At 45.6% G+C, this 25747-nt stretch overlaps 1 protein-coding gene across 4 annotated transcripts in view; it reads right to left on the bottom strand.

Moving 5' to 3' along the window:
• Window positions 1-2309: 2309 nt before the first annotated feature.
• The window catches only part of HPCAL1 (hippocalcin like 1), a 69503-nt gene continuing 46065 nt past the window's right edge, over window positions 2310-25747 (bottom strand). For 2 of the 4 annotated variants that reach the window (XM_061990383.1, XM_061990385.1), the window contains 4 exons: window positions 8809-8863; window positions 8257-8659; window positions 6966-7071; window positions 2310-3540 (listed from right to left, as the gene is read on the bottom strand). In XM_061990383.1, coding sequence (XP_061846367.1) covers window positions 3443-3540; window positions 6966-7071; window positions 8257-8634 — 582 coding nt within the window. In that variant the 5' untranslated portion in view covers window positions 8635-8659; window positions 8809-8863 and the 3' untranslated portion in view covers window positions 2310-3442. The remainder of the gene's footprint in view (window positions 3541-6965; window positions 7072-8256; window positions 8660-8808; window positions 8864-25747) is intronic. The other 2 variants (XM_061990386.1, XM_061990384.1) reach the window with 1 other exon arrangement.

The raw sequence follows: 25747 nt of genomic DNA, 5'->3' as shown, positions 1-25747 counted from the left end.
ACTCCACTTTCACATACAGTTTGCCAAAACACCAAAGTCAATCAGCAATTACCCACCTGGATATCCATTTACAAGTGATTAACTCCCCTACACACCAGTCCTTCCCCTAAAGATACCCCTGGAGCCCACAAGCAGGACGGCCCTGTGAGCTTTTCACTGATTTCTCCATTGGTTTTGAACTCTGCCTGAATCAACTTGCACATGACACATCCTGAAGGATGAGCTGGGAAGTTGCCTTCCCCTCCTCCTTACCAACCAGGGAAGCAGACCCATCCTCAGAGGAGCTCTTCAAAGCACAGCTAAGCTGTTCAAAGCTACCCAGGGACTGCGGATGCACAACTTCAGCCTCTGAAAGCAGATTTGATTTTCTCAAGAGAGTTGCTTGGCAGCAGCAGATAAAGCCCTTTCCAGTTGTTAGTTGTCTTGTAATCAAAAGGTTCCCTGTATCAGAAGCCACCTTTGAAGAGCTCAGACTGATTTGGCTTCGGAGCATCTCCCTGGTGCCTGCAGGATGCTGTGTGCGACCATCTTTCCTGAGTATTTTCCTTGCTTGCTTTCCAAAAGCTGAACTGGGAGTGCCTTGCTTGCATACCCTGTGCCAACCCAGGTCTGAAACACAGCCAAGCCACCTTGCCTTGAAAAGAAGGAGATCCTTAAAAGCTGTGAAAGCAGTGGGAGACAACCTTAAAAAAAAAACCCCAACAACAAACCTGGAAACAAAAGAGACAAAGGCAGAAGAAATTGGGACGGATGAAGCAGGACACAATCCCCAAGTCAGGCCGTGGCAGCAAACTCCATCGTAGACACCTCTGCACATTTCAGTGCAAAAACCATCAAGCCAAAGAAATGGGAATTTTTTGGCCACTAAAATTCGACTTTTTGTTTCTGCAAAAACAAGGTCAAAATGAGCTTTTGTAAGGAGACTTTTTCCAACAAGAAGGATTTAGGCTTTGTTAAACAGCTACTTAAACTTGCTATTCCCTCCAGACAGAAGTGGAAACCAGAAGAAGAGAGGTAGCAGGAGAAGGTGGAAAAGGTGACAAAAGCTCCACTTACCAGAGCAGATGGACAATGACAGAACTACTGCATTTATGAATGCCACAGCGAAATAGTTTTTACATCCTTGGTACCTAAGGATATTGTGCAATGCTTGACTAAAAACGTGCCTGAGTCATTTGAAGATGGCACAAACAAAATTCAAATGCTGTGGTCCCTCTCAGAGGCACCATCCTGCTACACAGTCTGAGATGTTCTTCCACGATCTCCCAGGTGTAAAGAGATGGAAAAGCCTACGGTGGCTGATTTACACCAACACTTTGTGCATCTGAACAGCCACTGCCCAGCCCATGCACCAAGGCCATTAGTAAAGAAGGTCTGCAGCATCTCTAACATCACAGCATCTTCTGACAAACAGGCTGGAGGCAGACTATGAGCAATCACAGAACTCTCTATTTCTTTTTTCCAATGCTTTGCTTTTTTTTTGCTGGGCTCACTCAGGGAAAGCGGGCAGGCTTCTGTTAAGCTCCCTTTCAGGGCTGCACTCAGCACCAGGGTGTTGTGGTAGAAAGGACCGTCAGTTTAATAGCTCACATTTGAGTTTCTAGGAAAAAAAATGAACAGTTTTCTACTTGGCAGCCTTGACGTGAGCCTGTACTGCAGATCAAGTCTGACATAATGATGCATTTCCATTTGGATATTACAACCATCTCTCTCTCTTTTTGTAATATTGGATAATTCACACCTAAGGAGGACACTCTACACAGCAAAAATCCCTTCATTGCACGATTGACATTAACCTCAGGCCAAGTCATTTGTTGATACTTTGTTATGCAGAGAGGATAGGCTGAAGCAGCTACCTGCAGACCTGACAAATGTGAGGAAAAGTGCTTTCCACTCAACCAAAACCAAACGCTATTCCAACAGCACATACCTGGCACCTGTCAGAACCAAGGTACTTTTTCTTTTGTGAATTTCTGGCCATAACAGCCCAAGCCAGCAGGGCCAGCAGCTTTCCCTTCATTGCCTTGAGCTGCTTCGTATCCAGAGGAAACTGAGCTGTCACCTTCCTGCTGTCTTCACCAAGGAACTGTCTTCAGCCAGGACCTGGCTGGGATGGAGCAGGACCCCAGAGGCACCACCACCGGCACATTAACCCAACCCCAACAGCGGGCTCCCAAAAACCCCCACGTACCTATGAGTCCCTGAGCTGGGACAGGCCAGGGACGTGCTGGGCAGGCAGCCGGCCTCGGGCCTTCCCCAAAACACGTGACGCCAGGAGTTCATTGCGCGGGTTACACCAAGACAGGCAGTGACAAGAAAAGTAGTCTTTTATTTCAATTAATATTTCTTGGCATTAGGCAGATATTAAATAACACTGGAATGCACAAGACTATTAACATATCGACAGCAAAAGGGAAGAGGTGTAGCCAAGTCGAGAACAGCGGTGCGAGTCACGTCACCTCAGGGCACTCAAAAGCCATTAAACGCAGCAACCACCAGAAAGTAGGACTCCACTGAGAAATACAAAATGAGGATGAACTCCTCTCGGGTCTTTTGTTAATACAGTAACGCTGGAACAATTGACAGTAAAAATGAACAAGTATTTGCATTCAGGAATTAAACAGAGTGAAATACCCACAAACTGCTAGTCATGCATTTCTTTTGGAACGGCAATTTGCTAATGCATAAATATCACAAAAAAAACCAATCTCCAAGATCTGAATAAATCACAGACAACTAGAAGAAACAAAGCTCGGATTCTATTTGATGCCTTAAATAGATGACCTAAATATTTAAAATTTTACTTCACCATATATATATAATTTATATATATATTAAAAGAAAGTAAAGATCATTAGATAAGTGCAAGCAATTTTCCTCAAAAAGAAAATTGGAACCATGCCCAGGAAAGCTGTTGGTTTGTTATTTTTTTTTTCTTTTCTCCTTTTTCTTTTTTTTTTTTTTAACTTTCTACTTCATTCAGTCCTTTTCTTCTTTTTTTTTAACATAGTAATTCATGAAGCAAAATAAATTATCTACCATCTGCTATGTCGGGTAAAAGTCCTACCTAGCATCTTCTCGGGAACTACTGGAACATCACCTCTCGCAGGGACTAAGTGAAGTGGTATCTCGCCAGCGACTGGAACTCTTTTGTAGCTGCATGTAAACATACCTTTCCATTAACATTTCAAATGTGTAGGGTGAGTCGGAACATTACGGGAGAAGCGGAAACGGAGCTGCCAAAGGAGAGCTGCACTGGTGTTAGTGAGGGGAGCGAGGGCTGGTTCGCTCAGGCACACGCGCACACGCACACACACGCACAATCTGGCAATGGGATCTTATCGGTCAAGTGTGGAGGGCTGGTTGAGAAGGCATCCGTTTGCGAGCAAAGCTTGAAGGACACGAGCCCAGATCGACTCTCTGTGAACACTGTCCGCTCTCATCAGAACTGGCTCGCGCTGCTGGGGTCGCACTGTAACAACCGCACGATGGAGGGATCGCTCTTGGCACCTTTGATGAACTCTTCCAGAGACAGTTTACCTGAAAGGGAGGAAAAACAAAATGGAAACCATTTTTAAAAAGTCAGTTGTTGCTGAACCATTGGTCTAAGGCCAATTGTATGAGGTTCAATATGGCCAAATGCTGGGTCCTGTCCCTGGGCCACAACAACCCTAGTCAATGCTACGAGCTTGGGGCAGAGTGGCTGGAAAGCTGCCTGGAGGAAAAGGACCTGGGTGCTGACAGACAGCCAGCGCTGAACAGGAGCCAGCAGTGTGCTCAGGTGGCCAAAGTGGCCAATGGCATCCTGGCTTATATCAGAAACAGTGTGGCAAGCAGGGACAAGGAAGTGATTGTCCCCTTGTACTCAGCACTGATGAGGCCACTCCTTGAATACTGTGTCCAGTTTTGGGCCCCTCACTACAAGGGGGACATTGAGGTGCTGGAGTGTGTCCAGAGAGGGGCAATGAAGCTGGTGAAGGGTCTGGAGAACAAATCTGATGAGGAGTGGCTGAGGAAACTGGGGATGTTCAGTCTGGAGAAGAGGAGGCTAAAAGCATACATGATCCCTCTCTACAACTGCCTGAAAGGTGGTTGTAGCGAGGTCGGAGTTGGTCTATTCTCCCTAGTAACAAGAGATAGCACAAGAGGAAATGGCCTCAGGTTGCACCAGGAGAGGTTTAGATATTAGGAAAAACTTTTTCATTGAGGAGGTTGTTAGTCACTGGCACAGGCTGCCCATGGAGGTGGTGGAGGCACTACCCCTGGAGATATTTAAAAGACATACCGATGAGGTGATGAGTGACAAGGCTTAGTGGTGGGCTTGGTAGTGTGAGCTGAATAGTTGGACTTGATGATCTTAAAGGGCTTTTCCAACCAAAATGATTCTCTGATTCTATATAGCTTAAAGAAATCTTTCCTCCCCAAAGCAACATACGTATGCTTAATCTATCACAGAGGCATAGAGGGGAATTTAGTGCAATGCACAGCAGCCAAATCCTACTCAAGCCTTTAAGCCCAGATGCATTTTTCTTCTGCAAAACAATCTAGCATAATAATTGTTTTTTTTTTTAATTTAAAAATACACTGTTGAATATAAAAACAACTGTTCTAATACCATTTGGCATTTTTTCCCCAGAACCAGACTACACAAATTACATGGCACATGAGCACAACATATGGTACATGAACACATGTATGTTTTGAAGATGATACTTATATGACATTTTAAACCTCAATATCCCAAATCTCCCCACTCTGCCCCCTTGTTTGCTGTGACACATCAGACTGAGCAATGACAGCTGCCCCTGCACCTGCAAGGTCAGGACGGAGCAATATGACCTAGCTGAAGATGCCCCTGCTTATTGAAGGGGGTTTGGACTAGATGACCCTTAAATGTCCCTCCCAACCCAAACCATTCTAGGATTTTATCAGTGGCTTGCTGTGCCCTGACAACACCCATCAGGAACACCTGTACATCACGGGAACAGGACCAGTGTCACAGGGTAGCAAGAACAGCCAGCCCTGAAGGATTCACCTTTTGCCATGGGTCACTCTGGAGCACTTCTGGTTCAGGCCAGAGGCACCCTGTAACAGCCTGTGGATCTGAAGAGGTGATCTGTGGACGAGTGATCACAAAGAACAACTGTCCTGGCATCCACTGGCTCCAACAGACCTATGGCACGGCACAGCGTGGTGTGGCAAGGAGGAAAGATCCCACCTGGTCTCCTAGACCTCATCCTGGGGTGACACAGACTCCTGATAGGTTTTTCCCAAGCTCAGGCCTAGTTGCTGACACAAATACCGTAGGGAGCCTGTCAGCAACCTCCGCCTTGCTTGCTCTCCCACTCCAGCACGGAACCGTTGCAGAAATGAGCTGCAACAATACTAATGAGAAACGTTTTTTCCTACAGACCGGATGAGACAAGCATTTGTTATGTCCCTGACACCGTGTTCAGTGACCTTCCCTCTACCTTGTGTTCCTCACACAACACCCCAGGGTCACCCTTACCCAACCCAAATTGCCCTGCCTGAGATAGGCAGGATCCACACATGAACGTCTTGCACTTGGCTGGCTGCCACTTTTGGCCACACACTCCTGAAGGGAGCGGGGCACAAGTCCATCATGCTTGTTTTCACCATCCCCAGGATGCTCCCAGCTCACAGCAGGGACAAGGAGAGGACTGAGCTTGGTGGCCAGCACCCAAATCAAGTCGAACTGAGAGGAATGAGCAAACCTTCCTCTTGAGGAAATTACAGAAGCTCAAAAATTCATGGCACATCTTTGTCCTAATTTCTGGCTTTTAACCTCATGTTCCCAGACCAAGTTTTTTTTTTCCTCAAGTTTTTATCAGCCTGAAAAAGAGTACTCATAACTATCAGGACGTTTATTAGGTTTCCCCCCTGCTTACAATACTGAAAAGCAAAGCACAAAACAAAATCTATTTGCAATGTCCAACGGTCAGATGAGGAAAAAGAAACATTTCCAGCCACCATGAGCCTCTCGTGAGCAGACAGTACTGCTTGGCACTGCATGGCTTGCAGGGATGGTATCTTCCTGGGCATGGGATGACTTTATTTCAGTCACAAAGCGCAACAGACAGAGGATGTACATGGCAGGTTTTGTGACTGCTGCTCTGTCACACATCTGCAAGCACGGATACTTTCTGCAGAACAAAAGTACTTAAATCATGTTTAGGGCCTTCCACATGTGAAGTCAGAGGATGAAGTGCTAGTGTTGGTGAGACCAAAGGTAAAATACTTGAGGATTTCAAGGCCAAGAATTTGCCCCAGGGGCTGCAGCAACAGATGCCGAAACACAGCCATAAAATTATCTTACACAAAAACCTTTCTATACATTAAGACCTTTTTTTTTTTTCCCCAGGTCTCTCTACCTCTGTGCTAAACAAATCTTTGCTCCCACTGAGCACATCAGTGGGATACAGCTCCTGATTTCCACATGGGCGGATTTCACTTTGGCCATTGCCACGGTAATTCCCAGAGAAAGCTCTGCCTTGACTGGGATGAGAGGAAACACACTGTCAGGCTGATGGGCAGAGGAAATTGCTCAGTTCTGCCTGTGTTTTTCAAGCCTAAGGAAATGAGCTGGCTCAGGTGGAGGGGTTGGAATGGCTACTCTCGGATAATGTATCAAGTGACTCCACATTTGGTTCGGGATCTCAGGACTTTCAGAGGAGCCTTTGCAGAAGGGGATTCACTCAGGAAATATCGGGAAGGACTGCTCCCTCCCAGTCCCCCAGCAGGAAAAGTCTCTCACCTGCTGCCCAGTTATTCACCCTATTTGTTACAGATTGGAGAAGCTCAACAAGGCCAGGTAGGGACAAGAGACACCGGCGAGGACATCTCTGCCCTCTACCCCCCACCTCCCCAGCTACCATCATCACCAATGCCAGGCTAGAAAACCTCTATTTCTAGAGCCTACAAAGGGGTGCCAGTGGAGATCTTACCATCGTTGTTTGTGTCCATCTGTCTAAAAATCTTGTCTGTTCGCTTCTCGGGAGTGGATTCATCTTCAGGCATTTTCATTACTGATGAAACCATTTTGTAGATTGCCTGAGTAGGAAAAAAAAAGAAGAAAATAAAAAACCAAACATAAAAAACATGACCCAGATGATAAAGTATTAGGACTGAGAAAAAGAATTTAAGCCTGTAGTAATAAAAAAAGGCAGCTGACCCTGGCAGGCAGCTGTGGGACTTTATAAATCAAAACAAGCAGGAGTTTATGAATGCAGCTTTTAAACAATTTTTCTTTCCTATATTCATTTGTGTTCCAAAAGAAGCTGGGTCAGTTTAACTGAAAGTCAGGGTCTACGCTAATGTATGAGCAGGACTGAGCTAAAATACAGGAGGCAATGGTGTGTAATTATCTTTTCTGCTGCTGTGATAAGCCACTGCCTCTTCAGCTGGCTCTCAACACACGGTTACGTGTACGTGTGTGTGGGGTGCTGTGTGGATTAGAGGTGAGCATCAATATATAGAAACAGGGATTGATTTTGTTTGTGGATGAGTAGAAAAACGTATTTTCAGACTGACAAGAACGTTAATAAAGATGAGATCTCTCTAAGATCACAGAATCACAGAAAGAGTCTGCAATCCTAGACCTTCTCCTACACTACGCCCCTCAGACCCAGGCCTGACTGCTGGGGCATGGCTGGGTGCATTATGTGCCTCCCAGAGCTCCTTGCAGTGCAGGATGTGGAGACACATCTCAGCTTAGGAGCAGACGGCAAACAGCCCATGCCAGGGCTGAGCCCCGCCTGGCACATGGGGCAAGAGGGGCTCTACCCAACATTCCCCCTCAGTAAAGCCTATGGGCTATGCACCTCCGGCCTTTGGGAGATGAAGACATGATACCACAGCCCTTCATTCAGAGCTCATGTTGACTCAGATATGAAGTTTCAAGGTATTAATTTTGAGATTAATCAGGCCACTAAAATTTGCATTTAGGTTCTTTTGATCCCAGCCACACCACACCAAGAAACCCCCAGGGAGACCTGCAAGGTTTTGCCTGTGGGCCAGTCGCAGAAGTGCGTTGTTCATGTCTCATGCCCTTTCATCATCTGCATCTCCTAAGTCCCACTGTGGCCCCCAGTGTCCCTTTGGGGACCACAGGCTCAGGAGAATCCCTGGGGCAGGAAGGACACAGCTCATCACACCACTCGCCTCCAGCTCCAGCTGTTTCGGGGGGAAGAGGTAACAACGACGTACATCAAACACAATCCAGAGCCAAGGCCTTACCTGCACTATTTCTAGCATTTCCCCGCGGCTGATGTACCCATTGCCATCCAGGTCGTACATACTGAAGGCCCACTTGAGCTTCTGCTCCAACTTGCCCCGGGAGGTGACGCTGAGGGCGATGATGAATTCCCTGAAGTCAATGGTGCCGTCACCGTTGGTGTCGAAGGTGCGGAAGACGTGTTCCGCGAACTTCGATGCGTCGCCGTAAGGGAAAAAATTGGCGTATATTTTTTTGAACTCTTCTACAGTCAAATGGCCCGTCGGGCAATCTTTCAGGAAGCCCTTGTACCATTCTTGCAGCTCGTGGTCCGTGAACTCGGTGTTCTCGCGCAGGTCCTGGAGCACCTCGGGGCGCAGCTTGCTGTTCTGCTTCCCCATCCTCTCCTGGGTCTGGGTTCAGCAGCTGGAAAGTGAGAGGGTACCTGCCTGAGCTCCGGCCCCACGCGGCAGAGAAGGACCAGGGGCAGGCAGAGCCCTGCGGGGAATGTAGACCCTGCCCGGGGCAAGGGGGAAAGAGGACAAAAAGGATGCTATAAATCGTTAGGAAAATACCTCATTTCATTTGGCCTCTTTTCCTCCCCTCTAGGCTCTCTCAGTTACTAGCATGCTGTGGAAGGACAAGGGAAGGTGAGGGATTATTTGGGAAGTATTAATCCTTATGATTAATCCTTTCTATTTAGGAAATAATAATAATACTCAGTATTTTATGTCTCTGCCACAATCCCAGCCCTCTACTGTGTGACTTCTGACGCCGAGGTTTGGATCCCAGCTCCTGACCCACCTCACCGGGCTGATCTGCTGCAGCGAGCGAGCAGGAAGGGACAGCAGCAGCAACGACAAGTAAAATCCATCTATTCAAAAGTGAAAGTAAACAGGGATGAAGCGAGGCACAGGAAGGGCAAGTGGCTCTGTGCCAGCCACGTTCACATCACCCAGATGCTCTTTGAAACCCCTTGGCTTACGAGCGTCTCCTCCCTCTTCTCGTGACAGCATCATTGCCACAAGGGACTTGATCCTCTCCAGCAGATCATGACCCTCTGCCTCCCCAGACAAGCAGGGAAAAGGGCTTTTTAAAGCAAAATGTTTGACAAAGCAACTCCTTCCAGGTTTATTGTGGTTCATACTTTTATATAAACTTACTTAGCAAGTTCTATATTCTCCAATGTGGGCAAAAGTGTGTTACAACCTCGGGATTTTATCAGCATGTCAGGAGAGGGCTGGGTTTGTCCCCTCCTTTGGCAGTGCCCATGACAGTGTGGGTGACCGTGCAGGGCAGACTGTTAGCCCAGCAACTGAAAGCTCCTTCAGCAAAACAGAAGATGGTCAATCTGCACTTAGGAAACAACAGGAAAAAAAAAGTACCATGTCTTTTAATGCCTTTCACGGCTTTTCAGCATTATCACATTGAGCTGCCAAGCAAGAGGTTGAGCTGCATCTCCTTCCCCAGACTCAAGAGGTTTATTCGCAGGCTTTGCACAAAGTCACATCCAAACCCCTGTGACTGCTCCAGCATAAATGACATTTCTCTGCACAGCCTGGTATGTCCCTGTTAGCCTTGCTCACATCTGGTGCAGCAGGCAGGTTAGTAACAGGCCAACACCACGCAGCTACTCAGAAACTGCAAGAGCTGAACAACAAAGCATACAGAGACCAGGAAAAATGTAACAGGGGCTAAGCGCTTCCCAGAGAACAAAAATCCCAGGCATGCATAAGAACCTAAAAAAAAAAAAAGTTAAAGGTCAGCAAAAAATAAGTCGCTCTACAGCAGAGAGATTTTCAACAACTGAATTTAAGCCTGTTTTATTTGTATTCCACTTAGGCTCTGCGTCGCCCCAGCAATGTAAAAAATCCACATCCTGCTCTGTGGCTTAATGCTCGGAGACAAAAACCAGCCAGCTGCTCATTAGTTCAGTGCACCGGCCTTAACGGAAAACTGTGTTATCATTAGCACTTCTGTTTTCTAGAAAAGCTACTGCTATTTCATCTCCAAAGCTTTGCTTCTGCCCATTACATTGCAGAGTTTTGTCCGGGTCCCTGACATACCTCTGCTTGCTCTCAACATGCAGGGATGCTACAGCTCTGGGTTTCTGCCAGCATCACCCCGAGGTGATAACTGGGCTGCCCTCCAGTTAAACCACTAACTCCCAGCTGCTCCCACCACCTTTCTGTCCTTCCATCTCCCCTGTTCCAGATATTCATCTTTGCAGTGCCAAGGGCAGAAAACAATATTCTACTCTGCTGCAGTCAATTTACAGAAACAGTGCCTTGGAGTAAATAACAGATTGACCGTGGTCCTTTTTTTTTTTTTAAAGCAGAAACTGTAACTCTATGTTTCCTTCCTTGGGCAAGGAGGGGCCTTCAGGTTCCATCCCTCAGCCACTTCACTTCATGATGCTTGGGTGCTTTGTAATAGCTACTGTCCCAGTCCAAAAGCAGTCCCTGCATCACCAGCTGCTGGTTTGGATGTCTCTGGGCAGAAGCTGGTCTTTAAGCAGAAATAACCTCAGCTTTAATCACACACAGGGTTAAGGGACTGTAAAACTTCCAACTGGCAGTTAAATGAGGTTTAAAAAGGTTTAATGCCATTTCACCCTGGTCCTGTAATACCTTTATTATTCCTGTTCCCTTAAAAATAGAGGCTCCTAGACAACAGAGAGGTGAGACGTTAACTTTGTTTATTAGTTATTTGTACAGATGCTCATTCAGTTATAAGCTTCAAAACTTTATATCCAAGTAGTCTTTGCATTCAACTCTTCCTCCTCTTTTACATCGTTCTATATCGACAAAAAATAATGTGCAATGCTCTGAACACAAGCTTTTTTTTTGCATATGAGCTTTCTGAAAGGCTTCATAACACCTTCAGCCCAAATTGAATCCTGCAGGTGTTGCAACCAATTTGTTACAAATAATTAAATAACTAACATTAACATTAATTTATTAAAGTCCATCTCAAAAAAAACCCCAACAGCTTCAATGTGAATTGTGTTGCAGGTAGCTCCTCCAAAATGAAATGACTAAACAACTCATTAATCATGACAGCAACCCCTGCTGCTGGCATCCAACTGACATTTCATTCGATTGCTATCAAATGCTTTCATCAAATCACTTTCCAGAGGCTCAAGGGCTGATTTATCCACAAGACCACTCGTAGGATGGCTGCTAATGGAAATCACAGGGAGCAGATCTGGGGTACTCAGGTCAGACCCATGATTAGGGCTGTGGGGTGTTTTATTTAATGAGCCTGTACTAGTCACAGAATCGTAGAATCACAGAATGGTAGGGGTTGGAAGGGACCTGTAGAGATCATCCAGTCCAACCCCCCTGCTAAAAATAGGTCCATCTAGATCAGATCACACAGGAATGTGTCTAGGTGGGTTTTGAAAACCACCAGTGAAGGAGCCTTCACATCTTCCCTGGGCAGCTTGCGCCAGGGCTCCCTCATCTGAATAGAAGTATTTTTTCCTTATGTTTAAATGAAACTTTTTGTGTTCCAGCTTTTTTCCATTACCCCGTGTCCTGACATTTGAGACAACAGAAAAAAAGGATGTCCCAACCTTCTGACATCCACCATTTAGATATTTGTAAATATTAATGAGATCCTCCCTCAGTCTCCTCTTCTCCAGATTGAACAGCCCCAGTTCCTGCAGCCTTTCATAAAATCATAGAATGGTAGGGTTGGAAGGGACCTTTAGAGATCATCTAGTCCAACTCCCCTGCAGAAGCAGGTCAACCTAAATCAGGTCTCATAGAAACATGTCCAGGCAGGTCTTGAAGACTTCCAAGGAAGGAGATTCCACAACCCCCCTGGGCAGCCTGTGCCACTGCTCTGTCACCCTCACAGTAAAAGCCTTTCCCCATAAGCCTTTCCTCATAAGGAAGATGCTTCAGTCCCCTGATCATCTTGGTGGTCCTGTGCTAGACTCTCTCCAGAAGTTCTCTGTCCCTCTTGAGCTGAGGAGCCCAGAACTGGACACAGTACTCCAGATGAGGCCTCACCAGGGCAGAGTAGAGGGGGAGCAGAATCTCCCTTGACCTGCTGGCCACACTCTTCTTGATGCATCCCAGGATGCCATTGGCCTTCTTGGCCAAGAGGGCACATTACTGGCTCATGTTCAGTTTATTATCAACCAGGACTCCCAGGTCTCTCTCTATAGAGCTGTACTGGTGCATGAGGTTGTTCCTTCCCAGATGCAGAACTCTGCACTTGTCCTTGTTGAACCTCATGAGGTTCCTCTCTGCCCAACTCTCAAGCCGGCCGAGATCCCGCTGAATAGCAGCACAGCCTTCTGGGGAATCAGCCAGTCCTACCAGTTTGGTGTCATCAGCCAACTTGCTGAGGGTACACTCTGTCCCCTCAGCCTGGTCGTTGCTGAAGATGTTGAACAAGACTGACCCCAGAACCGATCCCTGTGGAACTCCACTGGCCACAGGCCTCCAACTCGATTCTGTGCCATTGATCACCACCCTCTGGGCTCTGTCATTCAGCCAGCTCTTGATCCACCTCACTGTCCACTCATCCAAGCACACTGCCTGAGTTAATCCAAATCATTCCTTGCAGTGGGTGTGTAAGGCAAGGGAGGTGAGACATCCTTGCAGTCCATATTGCCCCACATAGTCAGCAGACACCCGACTCCAATACAGCCTTGCTTGTCCCTTATTCCCTATCACGCTAGGTTGTAATCCTGGGAAATGAAGGCACATAGGCTGCAGCGAGGTCCATTCCTGCTTAGCTTAATGAGCAAAAGCTCTTTGAGCAGCCAGCACTATTTTGGCAGTAACAAAAATAACCACAGGAATGCCTGTCCTTGAGGTGATCAGACAAGGAAAAGTTTGGAAGTGTAATTATAGATCAGTAGACTTCACAAGTACATCATTGCTCATGAAAGCCTCAAACGAAGGGAAATGCTGATGCACTTTCCTTCTAGTTTGACACATTTTTTTTTTGTTAAAAATATTTGGTGATGCTGTTTGCCTGCAATAGGCTACATCCAGCCAGGCTTGAAATTGAGATGCCAGAGAGCTCTGTCCTTCTAGGCTCACCAAAAATAAGTAATAATGTCATAGCAAAAGCCTAGAAATGAGTAAAAAAAAGTCTTTTCCTGATGCCAAGATGCACACCAGTTACAGAGCACTACGATGAGTAACTATGGCTAAGTCTGAAATAGCTAAAGTAGCAATTCTCTGTTTTTACCAATAGATGGACTGATTGTCAGCATCCCTACACTGAAGTATTTGAAGTACTTGTAACAAAGCTCAGTACGTCCTATTTTTACATGAAGTCTGTGTCAACCACCAGTTACTGCGCGTAGAAATCTTTGAGCACGTAACCCAGAAAGCTGGAGACCAACACAGCTTTTTCACTGCAAACCTTCTGAAGGCAAAACCCTCTTGAACTGAACTCCTGATGGGATCCTTTCAGTGCATCAGTTATGGCTGCAAAAGAAGGAATGACTCCTCAGAGATGCACTTCCTTGTGCAAACCCCCTTGGATCCTGATTTGGTGTTAGTAAAAAGAGAAAAACTGATGAAATGCCTGTCTGTAGGACAAAAGTGCTCTCCAGCAGAGAAAGAGAGTGCACAGAGAAAGAGAATAAATACTCTATACTATCTGAGCTATCTGCTGTGCAGGGGGGAATCTAGCAAATCACAGGAGTACAGAAGTCCTCTGTGACTCTAAGAGCCCAAAGCAAATGAGCAGCATAAGCCAGGCAGCAAAAAACGTTGGTCTGAAATACAAGAGCCCATCCCATAGAGGGAAGGTATCTTTTTTTATTAGAACACCTGAAGCATGGGATCCCATCACTGATATCTTCTGCCTTGGGTGCAGAAGAGGCAGAAGTATTTAGCCCACAGAGATCTTGTGAGCATCAAGGTAAACAAGGCTTTGCTTGCAAACACTTGCACAGGTTGCCTAGAGAAACTATGAAGTCTCCACCCTTGGAGACATTGAAAACCTGACTGGACAGAGTCCTGGGCAATTTGTTCTAGCTGACCCTGCCTGAGCAAGGGGGATGGACTTGATGATTTCAAGGGGTCCCTGCCAACCTCAAACACACTGTGAACGAGGCTCAATATCTTTCTTCTATGGCCAGGTGAAGACAACAGCCATGAGGTGTGCTTCCCTGAGGTGATTCAGCAGCAACCCTGTCTTCTTGCTCTGAGGCTGCGTTTTTTAAAGCTTTATCTTTGTATTAAAAAGAACCAAAACAAAACCAAACACCCAAAACCAACAACACAGAGAACAACAGGTAGGCCAAATAAAAGCCTCAATCACTAAAGATCTCTGCTGCCACACTTAAGTAGCACACCTTTGGGGAAAAAATGTTTTGGGATCTGGTAGCACGAGGGCTCACCAACTCGGTCAATGCACAGATGTCTTTAAGAAGACTCCAGCTCTCATGGGCCAAGCTGCAAGAGTGAGATGGGTTCCCAGGCATCCCAGCAACCAACAAATGCCCAGTGGCAAGAAAAGATCATGTAGCAAAGAGGCTGTAAAACAGGATTGTAACAACATCCTCTGGACCATGCTTTGTCCAGAGCCAGTCAACGGGGCTGATCTGAAATGGGAGGGGAAATGTGCAATTACACAGGCCTCGGACAGATAATGAACTCTGGAGCAAAGAGCAGATTTTGTTACATGTTTTAATGGCAGTATCCTAAGCAACGAGCATTGCAATAGAGAAGGCACAGGATATACAAATACGTTGCTATAGATATCTGGTCCTGCCTGGTACACTCATGTGAACTTCTGTCCTGTCCTGTGGCAAAAGCAGCGCCGATGCTCACGGAGCAGCTACCGCAGCACCCGCTTCCTCTTCCCAAGCTGTAGCCTCTGTGACAAAAGTAGCACCTTTTAAGAAGTCTGAAGTGCAACGAGGAGTATCTTCATCTCTTGAAAAGTTAATAATAGAAGCAGTGAGACAAAAGAGACACCTCAATCAATTATGCCACAAAAAAAATTCAAACCCTGCAGAAATGCTGCAGGGTTTGAGATGCCAGAGGCTGGCGTCAAAAGCTCCTTCCTCTGCTGCCTTTGGGGAAACAGAAAGAGAAACGAAACCTGACAAGCCAAAACCAGACCATAGTAAATAAATAAATGGGTGTTTAATTTTTCACACTTTCAGTGACTAACTGTGCTTTTATTTAAATAAGTAACACTGCTTACTTACAACTTAAGTTTCAAGAGAAATCCTTTTCAGAAGCTTATTCAAAACAGTGGGTGAAGGGGAAGGACCACCCTGTTTCACCACATTTTCAGTTCCAGAAAGCTCAGTAACAGTTCAGGTATGTACCTTGAGGGTCCTTCCAAAAGGCACAGTGAACTGGTAACAGACCTCAAGCTGCCTTGCTTTCTAAGTTTATCCATAAACACGAACCCTGGAACAGTGTGTTCTCGAAAATTCAATTCCATGTCCGGAATGAAAACCCGTTATAGATAACCACCTACCCTCACCTCGTCAAATTAAGACATAATTACAAAGACTGCAATCCTGCAAACAGCTATTTGAGAGGAGAATTTCCAGGCTGGCATGTGCATTTTACAGTTATCTGCAAGGGGTGAAACCTAAGAAATTATTTTCTAGGTCTCTGCATTGCTCTTGTCTACTGAAATCACTTTACTTGGGATTTAAGAGGAAAAATCAATTAGCCCCTGACATGGAATGCCGATGCAATAACCTGAGAATCATTTCACATTCAAGCAATCGCTGTGCATAGGCATTTGTAGAGGAATGCAGCAGCACCTTCCTTGCCGCTGCAGCCACTGCAATGAGCTGGGCCAGGCTGGTACCTGCTCTGTCTGCCAACGCTCACTTCCATCACCAGGAGATGAGAGTTTGCCATTGAGGGCACGGATATTCGCCGCAAACAAACAGAACCACAAGACACCCCCAAAACATTCATGAATTGCTGCTAATGAGGAAAAAAATAAGACCTGCACTGAGACCAGAAAACTGGCAGTTCCTCAGGGAGCTCTCGATAACATTCCCCAGCTCAGTAAGGACAGCCTATTACTGTAAAGGGCAAATATTCCCAATGTAATAAGAAAAGCACAGAAATACTTCGAGTAAATTAGGAAATTGGGTTAATTTGGGTGGGAGTAGATTGGGCAGCAACGCAGCTTGTGATTGCAGATAGGAAAATAAAATGAGTGGATTTTCCTCGTCTCCTCCCTTTGTCCTTTCCTTTTTTTAAAAAAAAAAAAAAACCAAAAAAAACCAACAAAACCAAGGGGGAAGCAGCCAACCCTATTTTTTCTTCAGACACAGTGCAAAGTTGGCAAGGCTTAAGAAAAAATAATTACAGCTTGTTTACACATTATTACAGAACAAGGAAAACATGTCAGCACAATGTCTTAGCACACAAGGTCTTTTTCTGAGAAGGTTAGGTTGCATGAGGAAAAACCCACATCATGTTCACTGAATATACCATTGTGATATACAATTTTATATAAAGCTCTATGAGTGCAGGCCTGCATGACAGGGGAAAGTGCCTGATGTGAACTGGGAAATCAGAGAACATTGCAATCTTAGAGAAAAAGGGAAGAAAAGTGACAAAAATCGGCACAGGGCATTATATTTTTAATATAATTAAACCCACAGAATTAGCACTGTTGGGCTGTTTTGTCATTTGAATTTAAAAGTTTTATGTGATGTATTTATTTAATTGATGAAAGTAAATCACAGACTATTCTCCATGGAATAATCACAGCCCTGAGAGAAAGGAAGCTGGAATACATTTCAGAAGAATCAGTCAAAATATGGCAGTGCCAGCCAAGGGCACCTGAGCAAACCCTGTAGCAAAAGCACCAATCACGTGGAAAAGAGGGAATTTGGGGACAAAGATATTTGCTAAAGAGACAGGGATAGATGATAATCAGGCCTCACTGCTAATTGGGAAAAAAAAACCCCAAAGAAATCTGACATCCTTCCCCAGCTAAAAGTGTTGTGCTGAGACATAGGGGCTGGAGGAATCAAGGGGATTTCAGGGTAGCTAATTTGAAACAGTGAAGAGAAGAGAATTGGGTTTGTTTTCAAAGAGTTAAAAGAAGCTTTTAGGTTGTTTTTTTTTTTTTAAAAAAAAGCATTATTTAGCAGAGGTATGCTTAGCAAAAAGATGCCTTAAAATGTGGTTTTGGAGATATGCCAACTAGTTACCTTCAATAAAAACTCAACCAACATTTATTCATCTGCTTAATTAAAAATACTGAAACACTGAAATACTGAAAGAGAATCTGAACGAGAATGATCATTTTCACTAACATTTTCATCCACCAAATACACAGCTACTGCTAACAATTTCTACTACTAGTTTTTATTCCAGAAATATAATCATCCCTTTAGAATAGCACAAGAGCCACTGGTTAATTTCCTTGTAAAAATACACTGCACTAAACCAAAACTCTTCACAAAACGCTGTTCTCTTTCCCCTTCGGTGGCAATCACTAATGATAGTAATCTAATTGTTTCACACCTTTACTTTCCTGTTGAAGTAAAAAAAACCATGGTGAAGTTAAAAATATAAAAGCAAACCTAGAGTTTAAGGGTGGTTTGTTGGATTTTTTTTTCTTCTTCCAGAGGTATAAAACCCCTGTGAAATAAAAACAACACAAACCAGCAGACGACCAAATCTTCTGCTGGCAGGAATCAGCCCAAGCTCTACACTAGCTGAGGATATTATTCAAGTCTTGGTAGAGGTGATCATATAGCAACCTCACAAGGATTCTTTTAAAATTTATTTTTTAAATCAAGGAGACAAAAGTGCAGAGACCACTACACCTTGCAGGACAGCCATGTCCCCAGCAGCTATCTCGGATGACAGCATCACAGAAGGAACATGATGTGAGTTTTGTGCTCAGGTACCAGGTTAACCACAAGCCTCCAAGCCTTAAGAATGCAATGCCATCATCTTGTACCAAATTATAGCCAAATCTATGCTGAGATGTAGACACCCATCTAAGATACTGTCCTGCTGTCTTCCTGGGATGGGATGGCAAGGTCTGCCCAGGCCAAGGCACACCCAGGCCAGTAGCTCCCCACAGTCAACGTGTGTGTGGGCACTCAGTGTGAACTCCAGGCCCGACAGTCACAGGGATGAGCAGGGTATTGGTGCTCCTGTTCTGAACACACAGTGTCATTTTCTATAGCTGTTACAGAGATGAGGACATCCTTGCTTGACCAGCAGTGATATGACAGACCATCTTTCCAGCCACGTGTGATGCTCGGTGATACAAGTGATACCCCCTTCTCACCTCTTACTTCAGTTCCCATCATTAAAAATGGGAGATCTCCAACAAATAGGAGACATCGTACTATTTTATGACTAGTTCCTGTAAAATCAGTACAAAAATGTGCAACACTCCTTCACTGAGCTGTCAGGGACTGTGCTTACTGGACTCTCCCTGCAGCTGAATCCAAGGCGAACAGAGGCCCAAACCTCCTGGCCCAGCTCACACACTAAGTAGTTGCAACCTTCATTAATCCTAAACACTCAACAGTATGATTTGCTTTTAAGAGAGTTCACTATAAATTATGCAGAAGAACAATATGACTGCCTCAGAGAAAGAGAGTGCTCCATATCAGAGGAGACAGCTGAAGGCCCCCTGACCCATGCACACAGTGACATTTTTAGGGGCACCAAGAACAGCACTGTGAAAGTCTTTCTTTCCTCTGGCATTTCTGTGTCATTCAACACTTGAATGCAAATCATCTCAGAAGCAAACCATGCAATCCACACTTAAGACATCGCTTTTTTTTCATTAACCTCCACCACAGGGCTCCATCCCCAGCAATATCCACACCAAATGTGCTTTTCTGAGCGCTGCGGGTGAGGGCTGCCTGGAGCTCTGTCAGCAGGCTGAGTAAGACAGCAAATGGAAAATCAAATCATGTTGAATTTTAAATGTCTATCTAAGTGATGCCAGTAGTGTCCAAATGGGTGTATTTTCTTCCCTAGCTGGGCGCAGTTAACATCCCCAACAGGTGAGGGATGAGAAGAGCTGACCTCCACTTGAGATCATGTATGGGCCACATCCTGCCCCACTGCCTCAGTGCCACATTGGCAAAGATCTTGACTGGAAGAACAGGAAAAGAGTGTCTTTTCTCAACAGCAGCGTTGAAAGTGACATTCATGGGGAGAGAAGAGGACGAGGGAGGAAACCTCCTGATACCACCTTAAGGTTTATCTTTCGGATAGCACCTATCTTCATGAATTTTGTTTTAGCAAATGCAAAAAACCCCTATTTGTAATCGGTAAGGTTTTAACACACAAGGCCATGGACAGATAAGCTCTTCTGGGTCCAGTCATGCCAGGATACTGACCTCAGCCATTTTTTAATTTCTTCATTTATTATTCTTGCCCCTGAAGAGATCCTAAGCTATACTTGATAGCAATTGCTAGTCAGCTCCACTTCTAACATGGATACATAAAATCCTACTAAACCCCCCACTTTCACAAACTTTTGCATCTCTCACAAACCAAGATCCATGCTAGCCACTAGGCTGTCATTTTTTTAAATGTCATCTCCCTTTCCCAAGGATGATGTATCTATTTTCCCAGAAATTTTCAGCAGCTTCTCTGCCCAAGGAAAAGGTATCCTGTGTGAGAAACCACGTCAACAAGACCCTTCTGTAAGTGCAATATTTGCCTAACACAACGATTTGTCATTTTTTTCCTCTCGAGAAGAACAGGAAAGGAGCATTTAAAGGATGCAGCAGTGGTTAAAAGGAGGGTTATGCTGCTGGAGGACAGCACAATAACTGTACGTTTCTGAAGTGATGCCTTCTTGTCTGGTGTGCAGACCATCGTCTTTCAGCAGATGACGGAGAGGCTGCATTCCTTCACCTTGTAGCCTGCTAACAGCTTTTTGTTGGCAGTATGTACGTTGTAAAGGGAAGGCCACCATCAGGGTCAGGGGAGTCAGCTCCAAAACTGATATAGGTGTTTGGAGTTACATTGTCATTAGGGAGGAGGTTCCTGACAGAGGAAAGTGAAGCTGTATCTGCTCAGCTGAAGGCAGTTCAGATCATGGAGGTACCAGGTACATCTGCCAGCTGATGCTCTGCCCTGGCTGTGCATCCTTTTCAGTCTCTTCTGTCTCCCCTTTGCAGAGGCATGATCCTGCTGCTGGACTTCCCTGAGATATACCCTGCACAACAGAAACAGCCCCACATTTCACCCCTATGGTCTGAAGAGGGTAGCTAGCACCTTGAACTCATTTTAGGCTGTCACATTCTTGTGGTTAATGTTATTTTTCTTTTAGCTTCTTGACACTCTCTCACGGAGATCATGGCTTGTCAGACTTATTTTGAACTGTGCCTCCCTTAAGTTTCACAACTATAATGCAGCAGCAAGCATCAATCAGCCTTCTGAAGGACAGTTCATAGAATCATAGAATGGTAGGGGTTGGAAGGGACCTTTAGAGATCATCAACTCCAATCCCCCTGCAGAAGCAGGTTCACCTAGATCAGGTCGCATAGGAACATGTCCAGGCGGGTCTTGAAGACCTCCAAGGAAGAAGACACCACAACCCCTCTGGGCAGCCTGTGCCAGGGCTCCCTCACCTGAACAGTGAAATAGTTTTTTCTTATGTTTAAGTGGAATTTTTTGTGTTCCAGCTTCATCCCATTACCCCTTGTCCTGTTGCTAGCTACGATTAATCCCTGTATTTCCTCTCTGCAACACCAACATTTCCAGCTGCAGGAAGGCTGATGGGGCAGAGCAGACAGAGGGACCTGTATGTATCCTAGAGCCCAGCCCAGCACAGTGTTCTTTGGCATTTTGGTGCGAAACTCTTCAATTTTAGGAAAGGAGAGAGGGCTATAGAGCCAAGAGGATGACCCTGTTGAACAACGGTGCATTGCCTCGGCGTGCTGGGTTTTGGAGTGGCTCCAAGCAGGGTGGGACTGTAAGGAAGCCTAGAAAAGGTTTGGATAGAGATCTACGGGGAGGAAGCGCTTCCTACTTCCTACACTCCACAGAAAGACAAGGGCTTTAAATAACCCTCCTCGCGAGTCGTGCTGAAGACCAAAAGGGTGGCCGCTGGAAGCAAGTCCTGTCTGGCTGGAGCCTGGCTGAAGGCTGACACGGCTTTCCCACGGGATGTGGCTGCCCCGCTGCAGTTCCCTCCACACTGGTGGGAAAGGGAAGGCTGAAATGCCCACAGTCCCACTGTCACTGTCACCACACAGATAAAAAAGCCTGTAGGAAGTCTGGGACAGGCCTCTCAGCTCCCTCACCAGGGGTGCAGAGCCACACTTGCTTGCTGAGAACATCCTTTGCTGAAAAAGGAAAATCAAGAAGCTACATTGACATTTGCAATGCCATCTCAACATCACGCTATTTCTCAGCCCCATTTACCTTTTAGCCCTTTCGCATATGGCCTGTGAGGCCACAGCGGCCCCTTTATTCTGACAGATGGAGACACTCAACCTGCTCCATCCATCCTTCCCACCCTCTGCAGCCACACCAGACTGTCCCTGTCTGCCTCTCTCCTACCTCTTGTGTGGTCCCACACATAGACCATGAACACTGGAACTAGGACAACCTGTAGGCTGGGCAGTAGTACTGATGAGCAAACAACTCCCACTGACCAAAATAACCCCACTCCTAATGAGTACCAATGGAGTGTTTAATTGGCTTGGATGTAATGGAATGAGACCCTAAATACAGCAGCACATATTTGCAGACCACTCAGACCTTTCTTCTGTACAATACTGCATCAGTTATCAATTCATTTTAATGTACACAGACAGTTGTCATACGTCCCACCTGCTCTGCTCTCCACCTTGAGCATCAGCTCATGAGAGGAAGGCTGTTTGTCATTGTTCAACCCATCCTCCGTGTGCTGGAGCACCCATTACTTACTAATCCAACAGAAAACGGCTTGTGCTGTGCCAAAATTGCTTAGATCTACACCTCAGATATTTCCAATGGGCAGGAGGATCTAATAATAGAAAATAAAGGAGAGAAGGAAGGAAACCATAGGTTTGGAAAACATCAGGCTAGACAGACTAAGAAGCAATGCGGAAAAAATAGTCTCCAAATTATATTCTCAAAACAAAAATGAAGATATAGGCAGGCTGGAAAGAACTGAGTTATGCACACATTTCTGCTACGGTCTCTGATAAGAAATGGCATTGCTTTGAAATGAGATTGAATAAATAAACTTCACCTTCCTGGAGGAAAAAATTAGTTCATGAATGGCTTTGCACAAAGCAATTGCCCACTGGTTTGGTCCAGACATCTGTGGTTTTGACCTGCTGAGATAGCCATCAAAACTGCGTGTGGTTTAAAACTGGGAGACAAAAAGTTACCAACTCCTTCCTAGTTTTACAATGCAGTCAAAGAGTCAAAACCATTTGTCATGGTAGTTACTTGCCAGGTTCTGGGTTCGCTGGACAACGAACTGTGCTCATTAAATGCAATGATGTTATAAAACTCCTGGGTTATCTCTTCTAATTCACATTAAGACAATATGGTAAGCACTCAGCCGAGAAGGTAGCTTTGTTAGGCTCAAATTAGACAAAGTGCAGTAAGAAACACCCTACAGTGATACTAAATTCTCAGACAGTGGGTGAGAGGGGCAGGCCTTCCCGAGTACCAGCCTTGCATAAGCGGCAGATCCTCCACGGGCATGTACTGAAGTGAAGATGCTGAGTGTCACTGTTCCTGCAAATTCACTTCAGCTACTATAGGTCATGTCTCTTTTTCTTATTGCTTCCAAAATATCTCAGCATCCAATAAGTTTCCGTTACTCATCTCTGTCCTAATGGCTTCCATACAGGTGGGTGCATCTCAACTTACACTTTAATGCAGTCAATACCCATTATTTTCAATACGCCTAAAGATGAGCTGCTCTTCTTGGAAATATGGTCACGCTGAGGCCCTTAAAGCACCACACAGATGTGTATTTGGATGTTTAGGTAAGTGTTCAGGGAGCTCAGGCCCAACAAAAGCTTATCTGTCACATCAGGACACAAGTGGCACTGGAAAGCCCTGGCTGTCCCCCTCCATTGCACATTTCTTTGGGTTCGTTTGAGACACAGTGGTCACTTGTGCATAAACTCAGGCAAGCTTTACCCCTCCTTATATAATTGACAAGACCAAACCAATGGTGCTGACAATCCCCCTCACTCTGCTAACACTGAGTATTCAGCAGGGAAGGGACCATCTAGGTTACCAGGTTTTGCCCCAAGTAGAGCAGATGTGACTCACTGACTTTCTTCTTGGGAATTTCATCCCAAAAGATAGCCAGGTTTTGCTCCCATTACCTCAGTCATGCGCCTAATTGCTCTAACAGCTCAAAATCAACTTCTATCTTCCAGCCCAAATGTATTCAGTGCTGGTTACAGCATTTGCTCTGGTCTCAACACAGTCTTCTATAGAACTTCACCTCTGCTACATGCATGCAGCAGAGCCATCACTTTCACGTTAGCCTTGGCTTTCCTGGCCTAACTGTGCAGGCTCTTCTTGTCCCCTCTCAAACACACATTTTCCTTTCCTCACAATGCAGAAATCCTTCTCTACACTTAATGCAATGAGAGCTCCTGACTCCTGCCCATGGGACCACACTGCACCATCTTGGATGAGGTCTCACCCGTGCTTGCACAGTGACACCGAGTTTCCTTCTCTGCACTGGGAACACATCCAAGAATGGGATTTGTCTTTTCACCTTAGTGCCCTGGATCAATCTGTGTTCAGCTCTGCCTGAGCCCTTCTCTGTGCTTCCTCATCTTTGACGTGACTTAACCAGCTCTCTCAGAGCCACCTCCTCCACATAAATGACAAACAGCAATGTCACAGACCAGATACCCGGTCTGTGCACTCCCAAACGTGGAGCTTCAAAAGCCATCTGCTGAGAAGGTCTGATGGAAGAGATGTAAAGTTTGTTGGAAAAACAACGTTAAGTGATCCAAGATGTTTCTGCAACATCTCACATGTAAAACCTGCTGGTGTATGTCAAGTTTTTTCTCCAGGTGTAAGTGTTGGGCAATCAAGAAGGACCACTTCTACCGCCCAGCTAGTGGGAGAACAGGGAATAATGGCATATTTGTTTTATAAACAAAGCAGCAGGCCTGTACAAACCAAATCAACCAAATCTAACCACTGCCTTAACTACGGGAGACCACAATCACTCTCTGTTTGCTATTCAATAGGATCTGTATACTAGAAAACATTTTCTGCATGTGCAGCTTCTTGCACATGTACATTTGTATTTTATCCATAATCCATCTGTTGAGCTTTTTCCCCTCTGATATTCGAATCCAGCATCATATCAGAGGAACAGCTGTGACAAGCAGAAAGGCCATTAGGCAGTTTGCTCTGAAAATTTAAAGAAACATTAAAAAAAACCCCCTTTACTAGAGCAGTGAGAAAGGTAACTCAAAGTATCTCTAAACACTACAAGCAGGTTGCGGCTGCCTTGGAGAGCATGGGGCCTCAGGATCTGCCATAGGGGCAGGGGAAACAGTTCAGCAAAGGTGTGTTCATGCATACTTGAGCCACTGAGAAAAGCACTCTTTTTTTAACATCAAGAGAAGCGTGTCCTTTGCTGCTTTACCCCTCTGGCGGTACTACAGCGGTCTGTCACAACTCCTCTGGCTTCAAGCAGTGTTGGCACTGGAGTAACATGGCAGGACCCTCTATGAACCAGAAAGGCACTTGTGACAGGGTCACCGTGCAATCAAACAGATGGGGAGAAAACAGGTAAAAATATGGCAAGTTTGGTCATTTGTCAAAACTTTGGTGTATGCTGTAAGGGTGTTTGGATGTGTGTTAGGGCATGCAGGCAGCTTTGACTGGGCACAAGCCTGCTCACGACACCTAAGTTGCAAAAAAGCTTCAAACCCCTACATGTCCTGGCATGCCACTGAATAAAATTTGTGTAAGCATAAATACCCCAGAATGGCTTTTCCTTTAAAAAGCATCTGTTTCTTGACCGAAACTGCTCTTTCTGGCAGGGAGGAGAGCTGCGGCAGCACATTTCTCCAGGCTGCACCATGAAGCTGAGGGGAATGCCAGGAGCACCACAGGCAGAGCTGACAGAGCTCCTCAACAACAGAGCACCACTCTTAACCCATAAATAACCCCACTAAAACAAAACCAATTTCTTGATGCTGCTGTTGCAGTCAGCGCTTTCAGGCCTGCAGACTTCCTGGAGAAAGCCATGGCACGTAAGTTTAACACCAGCAGCCTGGTTTCACACATCCGTACAAGCAGTGGGACTAATGTTTCTCTGCTAAGTGCATCTTAAGCTGGTACACGTTAACCAGCTTCAAAGCCTGCTGCTCCAGCTCTGTGAGGGGGATCGCATCTGCCAGTGGTTATCCCAACCCAAAACCAGGATGCTGGAGGGCTCCTGCTGCGATGTGGCACAGTAGCAGCTGAGATTTGGCCTCTGCCATGCCAGGCACCATGCATGGGGCTAAAAAGAGCCTGTCGCTGTGCCAAAAAGCAGATAATTTAAACAGAAAGGCAGCTGATGGGACTTCCC

The sequence above is a fragment of the Colius striatus genome, chromosome 2 (genome assembly GCF_028858725.1).
Source record: "Colius striatus isolate bColStr4 chromosome 2, bColStr4.1.hap1, whole genome shotgun sequence".
NCBI lineage: Eukaryota > Metazoa > Chordata > Aves > Coliiformes > Coliidae > Colius > Colius striatus.
This window is presented reverse-complemented; position numbering and strand designations above follow the sequence as displayed.